The 19,222-nt window shown below is 47.8% G+C and overlaps 1 protein-coding gene across 1 annotated transcript in view; it reads right to left on the reverse strand.

Moving 5' to 3' along the window:
* TCERG1 (transcription elongation regulator 1) overlaps positions 1 to 19,222 on the reverse strand; it is an 800,085-nt gene that overhangs the window by 411,659 nt on the left and 369,204 nt on the right. The window contains exon 10 of the mRNA XM_078653039.1: positions 15,335 to 15,504. Within this exon, the coding sequence (XP_078509165.1) occupies positions 15,335 to 15,504 (170 nt within the window). The remainder of the gene's footprint in view (positions 1 to 15,334; positions 15,505 to 19,222) is intronic.

Raw genomic sequence — 19,222 nt, forward strand, 5'->3', positions numbered from 1 at the left:
CAAAGATGCGTTAGGCTCACAGCGCTCCAGAATAGTGGAGCGGCACAGACTGTCGAGCCCTCTTTGGGGGAGGATCAGGGGATGGCACAGTCAGGGCAGGTTCTTGCCCTTGCTCTAAGGCAAAGGCTCAGTTCAAAGTAGAACCTCGGATGGAAGACCTGCATTTGATCGAGTCATCTGATTCCTCTACCTCTGACACGATCTGGAGATCAGGCGAATCTTCTTCGGCGGCGAGTGGAACCTCGTCCTCGGAGATGTCTTCTTCGAAGATCTCCTCCTCGAAGATGGCCTGCGGTGCTGGGGCCGTTCTCCTCATCTCGTGTCGACGGGCCCTCCGATCCTGAATGGTCTTCTTAGATCGGATGGATGCACAAGCTGTGCAGGTCGACCCGTTGTGTTCCGGTGATAGACAGAGGTTGCAGACCTCGTGATGATCGCCATGAGGGAATTTTGCTAGACATACCTGGCATCTCTTGAATGGAGTTCTGTCCATGAGGCGTGGGCTGTACGGCGCCGATAGGCCCAACGGCCCGCGTCGACGCACCGGAATGTAGCTGATGGTGTCGAAAGTAGTCTATTCGATGTCGATATTGTTTTTATAAAGTTTTAACGCTTCGAAGTTGCTGGAAAAGTTTTTCTAGCCGGAGTGGAGAACTTTCACCCAAACCCAGTGTCGGAAAAAACAATCTGAGGATGGAGTCGATGATCATGCGCAGTATTGTCCAAGGGAGGAGTCACCTATCTCGTGACTACAAAGACTTCTTCCAAGAAGACAACAACCTGCAATCATCCGAGCCCAACACCAGGTGGCGATCTAATGCTAAGTGTACACTCTGCTGCTCATATGCCTCGAACATTTGCCTTCCTGAATGAGGTCGTTAGCTTTAAAAGGTTCTGGTAAGTGTTGCAGCAGACCTTCAAGTTCATCGTAGTGTGCTCTATCATAGCGTGCTAATAAAGCCTGTGGGTTTGCAATCCTCCATGAATTTGCAGCTTGTGGGGCCACCCTTTTGCCTGAAGCTTCTAGGATCTTATGCGCCTTGTCAGGAGGGGGAGCATCTCCTGTTTGTGAGTTGGCTCTCTTTCGGGCATTTGCCACTACTAGTGAGTCTAAAGGCAATTGTGATTTCATATAGGCGGGGTCGAAGGGGCCGCCTTATATTTCTTCTCTACTCTGGGATTGGGTAATCACGCTCTGGCTGGATCTTTGAATATGTCTGGCGCATGTTTGAGTACCCCTTTTAACATAGGTAGTGTCCTGACATTTTTCTCAGAAGTAGGAAAGGTGTCAAATAAAAAGTCCTCTTCTATGGGGTCAGCGTGCATGTCTACATTGTGATACTTTGCTGCCCTATCTAGCAGTTGATTGAAAAAGAATGGTGTCAGTAGGCGACGGTTTTGTAGGGTATGTGGAGGTGTCTAGGATGGGCTGTGGATCATATAGATCGTTTTGGTCTTCCCATGGGTTATTTTGTGTATCAGGATCTTGTGAATCTGGATCCTGTGGCTCATCAAAATCGTTATGAGGATCTATCTCATGTTCTCTTCCTCATCATACTGTGAATGTGTAGGAGGGTAAGGCACAAAAGGCATATTAGGATAGAGAGGAGGAGGAGTGAAAGGTCTAGAGGGAGATGTCCCGAAGTCTTTCTTCTTTGGAGGAACAGGGGAAAGAGTGTCCGTGTCAAATGGTCTCTTTTTCCGATGATAAACTGTAACCTTTCCTGTTTCAGGGTTTATGTACAGTTTAGATTGTTCCTCACACACTGGATCAGGATGGAAGAGTTCTTCCTCAACTGTCCGTGGCGCCGATGTTTTTGGCTTGGTGACTAGTCCGTGGCTTTTTGGCTCGAGAGCCTTAGGTCGAGGAGCTGTGTCTGGTTTGACTGTTGCCTTAGGGTCGTAGGCCTTTTTCGGTTCGACAACTTTGTCCTTGTTGAAGTTTTTAACAGTCTTTTTTGGTTCGGCGACCTTCTTTGGATCGACAACCTGTTTCGGATCGACTGGAGTCTTTGGTTCGATATGTTTGTCTTGTTTTTTGTGCTCGACGACTTTATTCGACTCGATGTTTTTGTTCAAGTCGACGGCTTTTTCCCCTGTCGACTGGCTTTTTCTTCGGGTCGAGTATCTTCTTTGAATCAACGACCTTCTGTGGATTATAACTCTTTTTCGGTTCTAGAGCTTTCGGGTCGCTAGCTTTCTTGGGTTGGCCGACGTTCTTTTGTTCGAAAGGATAAATGTCAGCAGCCCTACATGCCAAGAACAGATGCATACTGGTAAGTAGCATATTCCGTTCGAGGCATGTGGGCTGCTGAATTTATATCTATGCATAGAATAAATAGTAGTACCCTCCCTAGCGGCGGTTGCCCGTGCCAGCTGCAGCAGTCTGAAAAAGAGTTCTGAGAACAGCTTGACCTACAGCAACTTGCTGTTTTGAGTGTACATCCACGCAGTAGTGTTTGGTGAATGTGTGTATGGTGGTCCATGTGGCTGCTCTACATATATCCTCTAGAGGGATGTTACCTAGGAAAGCCATGGATGCCCCTAACTTGCGTGTGGAATGCGCTCTTGGGGGAACTGTTAATGTGCGTTTAGCCTTTTGATAACAGATCTGTATGCACTTAACAATCCATCTGGCTATACCTGATTTTGAAATTGGGTTGCCTTTGTGCTGTGGAGAGAAGGCAACAAACAGTTGTTTAGTTGTCCTGAAATCTATAGTCCCGTCTATGTAATACAGGAGAGCCCTTTTAACATCTAGTGTGTGTAGTGCTCTGTCCGCTACTGAATCAGGATTTGGGAAGAATACTGGTAGTTCAATAGTTTGGTTAATGTGGAACTGTGACACTACCTTGGGCATAAATTTAGGGTTGGTAGGCAGCACTACCCTATTAGAATGTATTTGAATGAAAGGCTCTTGAATAGTGAGGGCTTGCAGCTCACTAACCCGTCTGAGCGACGTGATTGCCACCAGAAAAGCCACTTTCCATGTGAGAAATTGGATCTCACAAGAGTGAAGACGTTCAAATGGTGTACCATGAGCCTGGTGAGGACTATGTTGAGGTTCTAGACAGGCGAAGGCGGGTGTCTTGGAGGAATGCCCCTTTTGAGTCCCTCCATAAAAGCTTTAATGGCTGGCACTCTGAAAAGGGAGAGGTGCTGTCTATTTTGAAGATAAGCGGCCAGTGAAGCTAGATGTATCCTGATGGAGCTATTGGCTAGATTGCATCTGTATAGGTGCAGCAAGTAACATATGATTTTTGCGTGGAAGCATCCAGTGGATTAATGTCATTATTGGAACAATAGATGACAAAACGCTTCCATTTCGCCGCATAGCATGCCCTGGTGGTAGGTCGTCTAGCCTCCTTGATGATGTCCATACAGTCAGGGGGCAGGTTTAGGTAGCCAAACTATGACCTCAGGAGCCAGATTGCAAGGTTTAACTGTTGCGGATCTGGGTGCTGAATGCCTCCATGGCTCTGAGTGAGGAGACTGGGTGTGAGCTTTAGTCGCTGGTGGGGCACCACTGAAAGTTCTAGGAACGTGGTGTACCAGGCTTGCCCCGCCCACGTTGGAGCAACCAGGATGAGTGTCATGGAGTGCTGCCTCAGTTTGCGCGCCACCAGCGGTATGAGTGGTGCCGGAGGAAAAGCGTACGCAAATCTGTTTGACCAGTTCATCCATATCGCATTGCCCTGAGACTGCGGGTGTGGGAACCTGGCGGCGAAGGTGCGGCATTTTGCGTTTTCTTGTGTGGTGAATAGGTCTATTTCTGGATGACCCCACTGCTGGAAATATGGTTGGAGCACCGAGAGATTTTTCTCCCACTCGTGCATCTGATGGCTGTGTCTGCTGAGCAGGTCCGCCATCTGGTTGTCTTTGCCTGGGAGGTGTTCCGCCATGAGGAACATGTTCCTCTGAATGGCCCACTTCCACATGCCCTGTGCTAGGTGTCACAATTGTGGAGAGTGTGTCCCTCCCTGCTTCTGAATGTAATACATTGCAGTCATGTTGTCCGCCCGGATAAGCACGACTTTGTTGCAGAGATGCAACTTGAATGCCTTCATCGCCATGAAGATTGCCATCAATTCCAGGAGGTTGATGTGCAACCGTTTCTGCTGTGTGGTCCACAGTCCCTGCACAATATAATGGAGGACATGAGCTCCCCAGCCCTGGAGAGATGCGTCCGCTGTCAGCACCACCTGTGGTACAGGCTCCCGGAACGGTCGTCCCCTGCAAAGGTTTTGTGTGTTCCACCAATGCAGAGAGTTGTATGCACGACCGGTTACCAACACTAGGTCTTTCAGCTGTCCGTGAGCCTGGTTCCACTGGCGTGCCAAGCATTCCTGAAGCGGACGCATGTGTAGCCTAGCGTGAGGGACTATAAAGATGCAGGAGGCCATCATGCCTATTAGTTGCATGAACACTTGCACCGGGAGTGAGTGTTGTGGCCTGAATTTTCGAATCAGCACCTGCATGCTGTTGACTCTCGCTGAGTTTGGTTGCGCTGTGGCAGTGAGAGTGTTTATTTCTGCTCCTAGGTACTGTTGTACAGGGGCGGGTTGAAGATGAGACTTCGGGTAATTGAGTGAAAATCCTAGACTGTGTAGGAGGTAAATCGTGCGGGACATGTGGCTGGCACACTGCTGGGCTGATTTTGCTCGGACAAGCCAGTCGTCTAGGTACGGATAGACATGGATGTGTTGTCTCCGAAGATGCGCGGCCACTGTCGCCAAGCATTTGGAAAACACCCTGGGGGCAGTAGTTACCCCGAAAGGCAGGACCGTGAACTGGTAATGCTGGTTGTTGATGGTGAACCTGAGATATTTCCTGTGACTGGGGTGCATCGGAATGTGGAAATAGGCATTCTTCAGATCTAGGGTTGCTAGGAAATCTCCCTGACTGAGCAGTGGTAGAACTTGCTTTAAAGTGAGCATGTGAAAGTGTTCTGATAGGATGTATTGGTTTAGGGGTCTGAGGTCTAGAATGGGCCTGAGAGACCCGTCCTTTTTTGGGATTAAGAAGTACAGTGAATACACCCCTGTACCCTGTTGGTCCAAAGGCACGAGTTCTATGGCCCCTTTTTGCAGCATGGAGATGACTTCTTGCTGCAATAAGTGCATGTGCTCTGCGGACATAGGACGGTGCCTTGGGGTATGTTGGGTGGAGTGGAGGTTAATTCCAGACAATAGCCGTGATGTATAAGTTGTCTCACCCACCTGTCCGTGGTAATGCTTTCCCAGACGGGCAGGAACTGCTGAAGCCTTCCCCCGACCGGTGTTGTATGGTCGGGGGGCAGTGACAAGACGTCACTGTTTGTTAGTGCCGGAGGATCTGGCACTATTATTTCCACGTCCTCTGCCTTTGGTGCTGTTTCCACGGTATCCACCCCTATTGTTCTTGTTATAGGTGGATTGTGTGCCACCCTTGGTGTATTGGGCTTGTTGCGACATTTGACCTCTAGAAGTTCCCCTGTTACCGGAGCGACGAAAGGAACTGCCCCTGAACTGTTGAGACTGCAGAGCTCCCATGGATTTTGCAGTTTGTGTCTTTGTTAATCTTTTCTAGAGTGGTGTGTACCTCAGGACCAAACAGGAAGTGAGGGTTAACTGGCTGATTAAGGAGAGTAGTTTGGATTTCCGACTTGAAACCAGAGATGCGGAGCCAGGCATGCCGTCTGAGCATTACGCTAGTGTTTATGGCCCTAGCCGCCGTGTCAGCTGCATCTAACGCACACTTAATGGACGCGTTGGAGATCAACTTCCCTTCCTGTATAAGCATTTCTGCTCCCTCCTTATAAGCATCTGGCAGGTGTTGCAGTAGCTGCTCTAATGTGTCATAGTGGGCCCTGTTATATCTTGCTAACAGGGCTTGTGTATTGGAGATCCTCCAAATATAAGCTGCTTGAGCCGCTACACGCTTCCCAGAAGCTTCTAAGATTTTGGATTCTTTATCCGGAGGAGGAGCGTCACCAGTCGTGTGAGAGTTTGCCCTCTTACGAGCATTAGCCACCACTAAGGAGTCCAAGGGGAGTTGGCCCTTGATATACGTAGGGTCCACTGGCGCAGGCCGGTACTTCCTTTCAATTCTGGGGTTCACCACCCTTGCTTTAGTGGGCTCTTTAAAAATGTCGCTAGCATGTTTGAGCACACCCTTGAGCATAGGCAGACTTTTTACAGATCTTTCTGATGTTGAGAACGTATCAAAGAGAAATTCTTCCTCCACAGGGTCAGCGTGCATGTCGACATCATGGTTAAGGGCTGCCCTTTCGATCAGTGCGTTAAAGGCGGCAGTATCTTCAGTAGGCGAAGTTTTGACGGCATATGACTGAGTGTCAGGGGTGGTGTGTGGTTCATCAGGGTCAACAGTGTCAGCCCAGGGCTGGGACTCATCCTGATCTGTGTCAATGGGATAGTTAAACTGGTCCTCATTGTCCCCTTCCTCCACATCCTCAGTGACAGGTGTGGGAGAGTAGGTATAGTCTTGCCCATATGGCTGTATGGGTTCAAAAAGTGCAGGAGTGGCAGTAGTCCTTTTTTTTTTCTTCAGTGGTATCCTGTAAGGCTCCATCGGAGTTTCAGGCCTGATTTTCCATTTATAAACGGTGAGTCGACCGGATTCGGAGTCGTTGTATAATTTTGTCTGTTCGTCGTAGGACGGTGGTTGGAACAGAGAGTCTTCCGTCAGAGTCTGAGTGGGTGCAGCTACCGCCGGTGACTTAGATGAGTCGGCAGCTTTTGGGAGCTGGACAGTTTTAGGCCGTGCCGTGGGGGGCAGGCCATATTTTATCGGCGCCGGAATCTTCGGTGACGGACCGACTTGCTTCGAAGGCGTTGTCTTCGATCCGACCGACTCCGATGGGTCCGTGTGCTTGTGGCTTTTAGTCGACTCGAGCCGTTGCTACGCAGCAGGTACGCTCGTGTGCTTCAACGAGGTCTGTTCCTTTGGGTCGAGCTTGGATTTCGGCTCGAAGGCCTTGACTAACTGCGGCTTCTGAATCTTCGGATCGATAGCTTTTTGTGCCTTGAGTCCTTTGGAAGAGTCGCCATCTTTGGAGCCGGACGTCGACGTCAGCGTGACGTGTTTAACTGAAGACACGGGTTTTGTCGCTCCGATCTTCGGTTCGACGCCCCTAGTCGACCCCGAGGGGTCGAGCACACGTTTCGACTTAGTAGGTTCCGAAGTCGTCGAGCCGATGGTAGTTTTCACCACTTTCAGTTTCGATGTAGTGTCTGTATGTTTCACTTTCGGTTGCTCCATCGATTGTGGCCGTTCGACCGATGGCTCATAAGAAAGGTTCTTAGTCGGGCCTCGAAGCGGGACTAGTGAACTGGGATGAAGATCTTGGCTAAGGCCTTCCGGCGATGCCTCGACCTGAGCCGTGGAAGAGTCTGTATGAGGCCCAGCCACTGCGGTTGGGCCTAGCTCCTCGCTTGAGTCGTCGTCGACGGCTCCGAGAGGTTGTGCCTTCATCATGGACGTAGAGTTCTTCCTGGATCGGGTGCCGACTCCCGCGCCGACTGTCGTGCAGCGCGCCAAAGAGTTTTCTTCGATCTGAATTTTGAACAGGCCATGCAGCTGGCCTCGTCGTGGTCCGGTGAGAGACTTATTGCCCACCGGGTGCACATCGATGTGAGGGTATTTCGAGTTGCAAACGGGGCAGCGCTTGAACGACTCCGTTCCATCGTCTATGGGGCCTTTGGTGTCGAAAGGCAATCGGTCTTCGACAACGTGTTCCAAGAACTGGAAACAAGTATAAGGCACCGAACAAAAGACAATACCGACGCCCTGAAGGCCTTTTGGCCTTGAGAAAAAGAATTATATATATATATATATATTTATATTCCGAACTCGAGTTAAGAAAGTACATCCACACCCAATGGCGGAAAAAAACAATCTGAGCATGGAGAGGATGGCCATGGCACTGTAGTCCAGGGGAGGAGCCACCTATCTCGTTATACTTCGAAGACTCTTCCAGGACAACAATGTGCAATCATCCGGACCCAACACTAGGCGGCGATCTATGCATAGATATAAATTCAGCAGCCCACATGCCTCGAACACCTTCTTCGGTTCGACGTTTTTTGGGTCAACACCCTTCTTTGGTTCGATGCCCGTCGGTTCGACAACCTTTTCGGGTCCACAACCTTTTTAGGGAGAGTGTTACTCGGGCCGGGTGTATCGAAAGGCTTAGTCTTGGGCTTCGGAGCGGAGCCGGATCTTCTGAAGTAACTCGTCATTCTCGGCTAAGGCCTTTAGGCGATGCGTCGACCGGAGCCTTTTGTTTTGGAATGAGCGGGGTTGGGGGCTGAGTACTCACTTTTTGCCCCGGCGTGATCTGGTCATCAGAGTCCGACTGGTCCTTGACGGTGACTATTTCTAGATCAGAGTCTACCGCTTCCGGGAGGTCGTGTTCGTCATCGAAGATGTTCTCCGGTTCCAGTGCTTGCCGCTGCATCTCTTGCCTAGCGGCCCGTCAATTCCGGATGGTTTTCTTCTAACGGAATTGGGCACACGCTGAGCAAGTTTGTTCGTTATGGTCTGGTGATAAACACCTGTTGCATACTGTATGTTTGTCAGTAAGTGGGAATTTGGCGTGGCATTGTGGGCACCTTTTGAACGGACTCCTTTCCATCTACAGCAATCCCACGTGGCGTCGAAAAGGCCCAACGGCCCGCGTCGACGACCGGATGGAGATGAAAAGTTTGGTCGAGTCAAGAAGTACCGAACGAGAACAATACCCTCTAGTTAGAAGGCCTTTTGGCCTTAGAAAGTAGGTTAGTTTCGATTCCGAAGTTGGAGTAGAGGAGTAACATCCTAACCCAATGGCGGAAAAAAACAATCTGAGGATGGAGAAGATGCCCATGCGTACTGTAGTCCAGGGGAGGAGTCACCTATCTCGTGATACTTCAAAGACTCTTCCAGGACAACAAAGTGCAATCATCCGGACCCAACACTAGGCGGCGATCTATGCACAGATATGAATTCAGCAGCCCACATGCCTCGAACATTGGGTTTAACACACGGTTCAGTCCATGCGGAGGACTTCAGATTATTCCATAGCAGACATGCAATAGGAATCGTTGAGGGCACGTCCACCTTTTTTTGGCCAGTAACTCCTCCCCATTCTAAGGAAACCATAGCCATCGGATGAACCTTAGTCTGGTTATCAGCACTGATGACTGGATAGGTCTCTCCAATCAAATACTGCTCTGGGGATATTGGTTTCTCAGTCACCATAGGGACACATGCACCTGTATCCCTCAGTGCTTCCACTCTAACCCCATTAATATATGGCTGTTGTCAGTACTTCTCCAGAATACTGGGCCAGACAGCCAGGGCAGCTTGTGAGAAAGTGCTGTCTTTCTTGCATTGGTATGCCCCCACTTTTTGCTGAACTGCTGATGTGCTTTGACTGAGTGGGCCCTGGGCTCCTGCCAACTAGGTACCCAGGGCCTGTGTTCCTTCCCTAAAACTGTACTGAACCTAAAACCCAATTGGCATCTCTGGCCACCTGTCAGCCCCTAGTAAATGGTACTCTAGGTACCCAGGGCATGATGACCAGAGAAGACCCCTAAGGGCTGCAGTACATATTGTGCCACCCTTAGGGGCCCTGTACCCTGACACACACACACACTGCCTTTGCAGGCTGAGTGTCTAAGTACAGAACTAAACAAAGAGTCAACATGGCACACATCCCTGTGTGTCATGCTCACAAGACCCACTGCCCTGACATACCTCAGTCACCCCTCTAGCTAGGTGCCCTATGCCAGTGGTGTGGGAACAGCTGCATGAGCCCTGTGCCCCTACAGTACCCAGGGCCATTCCTGAGCACTAAGTGCAGTGTTGCCATTAAGAGTATATGTTGCTGGGAGGTTGTCATTAGGAGCGCCACAGCACCATAATGGCAACACTGAAGACTGACGAGTTTGGTACCAAACTTCTCAGCACATTACACCCACACTGATGCCAGTATAGGATTTAAAGTAAAATGCACCTGAGGGCATCTTAGAGATGACCCCTGAAAACCTAACCTACAATTCACTGTGCACGATCCTCTTGTTATACATATGGATACTACTCTTGAAATATGTCCAAGCGTTGAGCACTGGGACACCCTGCCCCAGAGAAGGAATATTCGCCCTCTAAATAAGTAGATGGATCATCTAGCGCCTCATCCTCCTCAGAGTCCTGGCACTTGACTGAGCCGAGGGGCTGTATGCAGAGCCATACGGACCATCCTTCTCAGTAATGGAAACCCAAGAAGCGAGTAGGAGGCAATGGGGATATTTTTTAAAAGTCCTGTAGGAGAGATGGTATCATCTTAGAGCACAACGTCTTTTACCCTCGCCGACAGGCTTGATGGGATAGCAGACGATGTCATCGACTGTAGAACTGTCAGCGGCAGTTGGAAAAAGACCCGTCGATGGTGACGTGACTAGCTGGACCGTCGACGGAGACAGTCTTACAACAGTAGATGACGGTGACACCACCACTTCAGTCTTCGGCGACGAAGCCAGCGCTGTCTTGACGGGACCATCGACGGAGCGCCTGATTTTATGGAAACGAAGGCCGTAAACAGTAATTTCTTTGTTGACTGAGTCATCAATGAGCAGATTTTCTTAGATGAGGAATCCCTGAAGGGATTATGAGGTGCTGATGGTGGAGCAGAACCAGCTCTTGAATGAGAGGATGAGGGACCAGACTGGTCTCTTTTAATCCTCTTTTCTTCAGGCATCTCCCTACTTTCAGATCTAGAAACTTTCGGATCTCTCTGCGAAGACTACCACTTTTGTTCCTTTCTTTTCTTGGAGGGGTATGGGACACCTCCTCACCTTCAAAGTCTAAGTTCTTATCAGTCTTTTCTTTGCAGCCAGAGAAGCAGCCTGCCCGCACGATCCACGAGGCTTTTTGTGGAAAAAGTACAACAGTACTTGCAGTCTCAGGGCTTGTGGTCAGGATACAGGCAAATAACGGAACTCCTTATGTGGGTCCTCAGAATACAGTCTGGACTTTCTACAAGTCTTGCAGGGCCTAAACAACCCTTTTTTAGACTAAGACATAATGAAGACAAAATAGGTACTAATAATCCTGGACTGTACCTCTTAAGAAGAGATGAAGCAAGAAATGAACTGCAAGCTGGAAGTTCAAAAGGGCAATAGTAGAAACACAGACCGAGTAGAGCTCAGGGAAACTCCCTAACACAGGACATGCGGTAAGAAATCGGAGGTATGTTGGCCCTGAAGGGGATGGAGACACTATGGTCTATACTCCGATTGGCTGATGTTTGGATGTCTTCAAACACTGATAATAGGCTGCTTAAGGCTATTGAATGTCTACGGCAAGCGAAGGTTATATTTTAATACTGCTATTTTATTGTTACCCTGGGACTCCCACCATGACGAAGGGGAAGATTCAAGCATGTGAATCTATAAAAAAAAATACAATACTGGAGAATCCGGTGTAACATCTATGAAGGAAGATTGGGTTTTAACAGAGCAGGAATACATTCTTTATCCAACCCTGGTGCAACCACTCATGCTTTGACTAGGTCTGCTAAGTTGCAACTGTAACACATGGAAAGGACATTAAGCACTGGCAAGACAGACTGTTCCATTTTAGAGAGCGTCTTGATAAAGAAGTCTTCTTCTCCAGGCACATGAAGCTTTGTGGTGGTCTGCATAACTGCCTCATAGGAAGCGGTCATCAAGAGAAGAGGGTTTCACAGGCTATGGCGTAAAGGGTAATCTGGACAACAAACCCATGGCAAGCATAGTCTGTCACCCACTGGTATGGGATCATAGTATAGGTCTAAATATGGACTGAGCAAAGGATGGTTCGACTGGGAGGCCATGATTGTGTGGGTTCCCTTATTCTCTTTTATTGGTATAGGGTAAGCCCCAAGTTCTTCTGAAATTGCCTCTTTAAAGGTGAGCCAGCAGTGTTTGGAAAGGAGTTGGCCAGGAGGACTAGGCCATGCGGGAATGTGGCACTTTGACAGTTTGTACGTCAAGGCTTGTTGACTGTCTGTAGAAGAGAGTCACTGAGTCGAGCTGGCTTCAAAGTCAATTTTGGAGTCAATCCTAGTTCTGAAACAAACTGAATAGACTTTTGGTGTCTTATGTTCAACCTTTGGAACTCGAGGTGTCTGTGGCGCTATAGGAAGCTGGCTCTGTATATACTATACCAAAGTTAGGTATAGTGTGCACAGAGTACAAGGAGTCCCAGGAGGCATAGCAGAGGCTAAATTAGGTAAGTCCTAATAGCTCTCTTTGTGGTAGTGTGGGCGAGCAGTTAGGCTTATCCAGAGGGTGTTTTAAGCACTTTTTGTATTCACTCAATCAAGGACTGATTACACTGACTCAGACAGAATCCAGACCAATTAGGTAAGTATAAAAAAAAGGTATACTTATGTTTTATTTAGGACCAAGCAGGACTTGGCACAGGTAAGTAGAATATACTCTCAAATCCAAGACAGTTAAAGCAAATGCAGTTGTGGATGAATTTACAATCGTTAAAGGTTTGTATATGCTTTGAAAACAGTTTAAAGTACAAAGCAATTACTTTAAGAGTACTTTTAGTTACTTCTGGATTACCTTGAGTACTGAGGGTGGTATGCCTATATACCATGCCTTAGGATCATACAATATAAAGTATGACTTAATACTTTGCAATTGAGTTCTCTTTTCTCCATGCAAACGGTTCAACACAGCATTTTTAGGCCCAAAATCTCTTAACATGGGTTCTTATGGGAGAAAAGTGTTTGTGGTTTTTCAGGTAAGTACCGGACTTGCAAGTGAGTTTTAGGCGTTAGGGCCAAGGTTCCCCATGGTCTAGATGGGCACTCAAGTTGCCAGGGGCAGCTGGGCACAGAATGCAGGGGCCCAATGTTAGCCAATGGGACTAACGGGGCCTTCGGTTAGGGACTGCTGGAGAGCAGGCCCCTCTGGTGTGGGAGCCAAGCTCATAGGGTTATTGTCAGCACTGCAGGGGCCAACGCCCAAAACAGGAGCTGCACCACCAGTGGCACTAGGGTGGCCGGGTGTGCCGGGTACAAAAAGGATGTCGGGACGCTGTTCGTTTCAATGGAGACCTTCAGTTTTGTGAAGTTGCTTCAAACTCGGGCAGGGAGACTTCCTGAAGGTGACCATCAGCTGGAGAGGTAAGTTGGGATCTTGGGGGATGCCTGTACACCAGAGGTTTGGGACACCAAAGGCCGTGGGGCATCTGGATTAGGGGTGTCTTCTGGCATCTGAATTTCTTGTCATCTTCGGTCGTGGTCAGGGGAACCCTTCAGGTTGAGGCAGCAGGCGTCCTCTTGAGGTTTGAGGGAGGTCAGGGATCACTGAATCCCAGGTCAAGATCGCTGGGGAGACCTCCTTGTGGTGTTGGGCCACTTGAACTTGGGCCATGGTGTGCAGAGTTGTAGAATTCGGATTCTGTGGTGAGACTTTGCTTGAGCAAATCCGGTGCTTGCAGTCTGTAATATGGTTGCAGGGCAGGTACACCGAAGGCTCTGGGGGTTGCTGGCTACTAGACGCGCTAGGGTTCTTGCCGAAGCCAGGTCGGAGACGGCGTAGGCCGGTAGGACTGGGGCCAAAGCAGCTGGTGCCCTCTTTTTCCTGGGTCAGCACAGCTCTTAGGTCTTTTCTTCCTTGATTCTGAGGAGGCAAGGTTGGGGGTTGCCCTTAAATACTAAATTTAGAGGCGTTCAAAGGGGTGCGCAGGTCGGGACGAATGGGTTCAGACCTTTGGATGGGTACACCCCCTTTTATGCCAGCCTCCAGTGGGAGGTGGCATAAGCATCTCTCTAATTGGCGGAGCCCCCGCATCTTCAAGATGGAGGGGACGGGATGTGTACCTCGCCTCCCCATGAGGGGTGGGGCTGGCAAAGGTGGGCACCCCTTTCCTAGCTTGGTTTTCCTGCCCAAAGTGGGGGGCAAACCCTGTGGGAGACAGTTGCTGGGGGCAGCAAAAGGCTGGGACAGCTTCCAAAGACGGCAGACCTGTGAAGCTTCCCCTTTCCTGGACCCAGCCCATCCTGGGGAGGAGGCAGGAAGCCTCTGCCCAGGATGGGCCTTTTTTCTGGACCCAGAGAGCGAAGAGAGATTACCAATGGATCAGAAATCTGTCTGGTGGTAGCAAATGGCAGGCGGCCATTCAGGAACCACACCAGGGCTGGTCGATTTTCAGAGGGCATCTCCAAGGAGCTCTTTGGATGCATTTTACATTAAATCCAACACCGGCATCAGTGTGGTTTTTATGTGCTAAGATCTTTGCTACCAAACTTGACAGTTTTTAATAAAGCCATTATGGAGCTGTGGAACACCTCTCAGACCATATACTCTATATGGTTTTATTACACTTACAATGTCTAAGAATGGGCTTAGACAATTTAGAGGCACAGGGCTCATGCCACTATACCCTCACCTTAGGGATAGTGCACCCTGCTAGAGGGGTGACTTCCCTAGACCTAAGACAGTGGGTTGCAGGCATGGCACTCAAGAAACTGTGCCATGTTGACTTCACTTTTCTCTGTACCACAACATGCAGCCTGCACTAGCAGTGTGTGGATGTTAAGGTACAATAGGTGCTGCAGCTCTTAGAGGCCCTCCCTGATCACAGTTCCCTTGGTACCTTTTACAAGGGGCTTAACTGTGGCCAGACACACAACAATTGTAGGTGCAAAGGTACAATTTTCAGAAAGAGCACATGCTCTGGGGACCTGGTTGGCAAGGACCTAGGGCACATCAAATCAGGTTGTATCAGATGTCGGGCAAAAAGTGGGGGTAACCATGCAAAATGGGGCACTTTCCTACAGGCGCCAAAGATGCGTTAGGCTCACAGCGCTCCAGAATAGTGGAGCGGCACAGACTGTCGAGCCCTCTTTGGGGGAGGATCAGGGGATGGCACAGTCAGGGCAGGTTCTTGCCCTTGCTCTAAGGCAAAGGCTCAGTTCAAAGTAGAACCTCGGATGGAAGACCTGCATTTGATGTGCAGGTGAAAACCTAACTGGGCATGGTGTTCAGCCAGGGTTCAACCCAGGCCAAACAAGTGATACGAACATTAGAAAAGAACAGACGTTTTACCCCAACATTTTGACTTAAGCCAAACCATAAGTGCTTTTATTTTGTTTTCAGGACCGGGATGGAAAACATGAAAACAAAAAACAATTTTTTAATTTCACATCCCCTGGCTAGAACACCATTTATGTTCGAACATTCCTTTTAAACCAATCAAACAACAGAGTCTGCATCTCACCACTCCCTTTTTCACCACAGATTTCAGTTATAAGATGGCATTAAAAAAATAAAAAGTATGCATGCAATCTTACATGACTCCATAAATTTCTTTACTTCCTCCAATCCTCTTTTGTGGGGTGGTTCCTGAATGATTTTATCAACATCTGCTCTTCCAACTAGATCTTCAGGCCTGTCCCACATGGAGAGACGAGTGGTGGGATTGTAAAAGAACACACGCTCATCTCCTGTCCACACTACGCACCTAAAGGTTTGGTGACATGAATTTCAGACATCACTAATGGGCATCAACAATAAAAATTCACTTATGTGCATCATTACATTACATGGCGTGTACACAATTTAGTTTATACATTTGCACAGAATACTAATGACAGTAAAGAAGCACATTAAAGGAACCAACAATAAATTGGAAGAAATAAGATACTTACCTGTAACTGCAGTTATCCAGTATTGGTATCTTTCATATATTCACATGCTTGAATGATTCCCCGTTATACTAAGTGGAAGTCCCACGGTACATTAAATAAAAGCAGTCATTAATAACTTCCATAGGCTATTATGGAGGCAAACATGCATTTAATAGCCTATCAACCTCCATTTCTAAAAAGGAACAAACAAACACAACCAATCAGCACCTATACCCTCTAGAACCTAACCAAGTGAGGCTGAATCCCTCAGATTTTACAGCACAAGTGTGGCTAGAAGTACTGTAATGCCAGAGGAGCCTCTCCGGGCAGGAGGGTGGGATGCATGTGAATCTATGAAAGACACCAATACTGGATAACTGCAGTGTAAGAAGGTAGCTCTATATATACTGGACCAAAGTAAGGTACAGTGTGTATAGAGTCCCCAGTCTCCAGAGGTATGGCAGAGGTTACAGGTATATATAACCTTACTCTCTAAGTGGTAGCTTGGTCGAGCAGTAAGGCAGTATCAGAGGACAGTGTAAAGCATTTGTTGTACACACTCTGTCAGCAATGGTCTCACACACACTCAAGAACTGAACTCTAAGCCAATTGTTTTATATCAAAAGATATAGTGGTTTTATTTTAGAACCATCAAAGTATCAAAATATATTTTTCTCAATATGAGTGACTTTAGGTAATTACTTTGCAAATAGGCAATAGACTTTGTAAGTATAATAGCTACAGTGGTTGCAATAGGCAACTTAATTTCAAACACAATTTAACATTGAGCTCAATGGGATTTTTCTAGATAAATGCAATGGATTACTTCACAGCTTTCCAAACTTTTCATGTTGGTGACACTTTTTAGACATTCCTGATTTAGTGACACGGTAATGCGAGCAAGCGTAGCGAAGGAGCCCGAACCACCCAAGGTTATCATTAACCCTTGTTCTCTTGCTGGTCTGTGAGCCTCTTGTGTCTTTCCTTATACAGCGCTGTGCGGGAAGGCACGGTATGCACTGTATGGCATGCTTTATGCATCGGTTTGCATGGCATGAGATGGCAAAGTGTTACATGATATGGCATCACATTGAAGGGCACCGTACAGTATGGTATTGTATGACATACATGTCATTTATCGTCTGGATAGTATGGTGCGGCACGCTACCCTGTGCTATCACACAGAAAACAAAGCATGGAATGATGTAGCATGGAGCTTTATTGTATGTCATGACAAGGCATTGTATGGCTTGGAATGGTATGATAGATAGCATGACGTTTCGTGAGGTATGATAAGGCATATCATTGTTTAGCGCTGTGAAGAGGGATATGGTGGGGCATCAGTAGCGTGCCTATAGAGCCCGAGGCCCTAATGAAGTGTACATGCAGGCACACCCGGCACGGTCAACTCAGCCTATCTACCATCTAAGAGAAATTAAATGGGCCATTCTGTTGGCTAATAATGCTGTGACGAAGCCAGCACCTGCTGGAGTTTAAAGAGCCACTCCACGCAGCAAATGTATTACTGTACTATATTACTTACTGACCTCATATGACGGAGCCTTTATGGCCCTTTTGTTACACTGCCTAAGGTTGCACACAAATAACATGTGAGAAGAGAAGGCGTGTGTTTTTAAATTGTGTGCCCCCCTGTTGGATATAGTACAGTCCATTCTTGCACAATGAATGTTCCATGTGATAAGATGAACCAGTTCCCTTAACCCTGGTCTGGAAGATACCAGCTTTGTATGTGGATGCGGTCCAACTGGCTAAGATGAAGCGATGGCGGGGCTTAACACAGGCTAGCACTCTTAACGCAGATGCTTATTACGTGCGCGAGGACCTGCCCGGCTGCCTCAGCTGGTGGCGGCAGTGTGAGAAGAAACAAGTCATAATGTCGAAGCACACTCCGGTGTAGGAACAAGCACAGATGTCAGGGAAAGCACAGGTTTAAGGACAGCCACAGATGCCAGAGCAAGCGCATGTATTTGAAGAAGCACACAAGTAACAGCAAGTACGAATATTAAGACACGCACTTGTCAGCACGAGCAGAGAAGTCAGAGCAAGTACAGAAGACAGAGCACCTTCAAAAGGAAAACTCATCTCCGTATTCAATAATTTACGTCTCCAGAAAAAAAGTGAGTGCATCCAGTCAGTGCATGTCCCCTGGTAACAACTAATGTTTAACAAGCATTGGAAATGCAATAGGTCTCGCATTAGAAAAGTTGGAGCGATTGGTTTTGTAAATGACAATTTCTTTTTTAATGTGTTGGTCTTTAAAATAGCCAAATTAATAGCTTTGTCATTTACAATGCCAATACTTTAAACTTTTTCAACTGTGACACCTATAGCATTTGTAATGCAACATGTTTTGTATGTACGTGACTTAGATGTATTCATCTAATTATTACAAATGGCTTTTAATTTTTTTTAAATAATTAATATTGAAATAAAAGTTCTTGCAATTTATAATAGCAATAGCTTAAACTATTGTAAATAACTTTTGTGCCTAAAATATGTGCCAGTCACACAGGTGCCCTTACATATCTATGCCCACTCTATGCAAAGGGCTAGGTGTCCTATGAAAAATACAGTGTTAGGTCGTGTGTTAGACACACAACTGGACATCTGCGCCGAGGATTTGCACGCAGATATTAGAAAAAAATGATATAACCTCTGCTTCTCTCAAACCCAATGCGCACAATGTTGTAGGGGGTGGACGTTTTAAAACAGCCTTGGAGCAAAGACGAGCACACCGACATCACTGAGGTTTCTGTGTGTCCTCGGTATTAGGTGAAGTGTGAAAGCCTCTATTCTTCCGTTCAGGAAGGAGGAGGAGGCAACAGCTGTAGCCAAATAGAGGGAGCAAGCATTAGCAAATGTAACAAACATTTGCAATGCAATACGTCTTGTATTTGTTTGACTTAACTATTGAAAATCGCGTAACATGCTGTAAAATAAAGCGGGCGCCCAGCTCTTTAAATAGAGTCCATGGTGAAAAGTGATGTGGGGAAACTGGGGAGATTAAGTAAAATGTAAGCAGTGCCATGCGCTGCGGCGATAAGAAGACGGAAAGGGCGGCCGTGGAAGGTGGGAGGGGGAGTAGGAGAGTGGTGCAGGCGGGGGGCGGGGAGCGGAGCCTTTGAAGAGGCAAATGGTGGCTGAGCAGGCATTGAAGAAAAAAATAATCCGCACAACAAACATGCTGTTACACTCCATGGTCCATGCGTGGAGCTGCACAGCGTTTGCAGGCATGGTGCAACAGGCGGGGGCGAGGGAGGGGAGACGAGGGTGCTCTGCAGGGGTGATGGGACCTGGTGTAGAGAAGGCGAGCAGACGACTGTGGGGGGCGGAGGGAAGAGAGGGTAGTGGAGACTGGGGTGGCGACAGGGAGATGCATGCACGTGCATTGGGTGATAAGTTGCTTTCACGCAAGTGTTTATTGTCTAACGTTTTTATGTACATTAACACACAGTCAATAAACGGCAAGTGACTGCAGCTGGCTGGGCACATATGATGAGGCTTCTATGCAGGTAAAAAAGGCCTTTATGG

This window comes from Lissotriton helveticus, chromosome 7 (assembly GCF_964261635.1).
Source record: "Lissotriton helveticus chromosome 7, aLisHel1.1, whole genome shotgun sequence".
NCBI classification, from domain to species: Eukaryota; Metazoa; Chordata; class Amphibia; order Caudata; family Salamandridae; genus Lissotriton; species Lissotriton helveticus.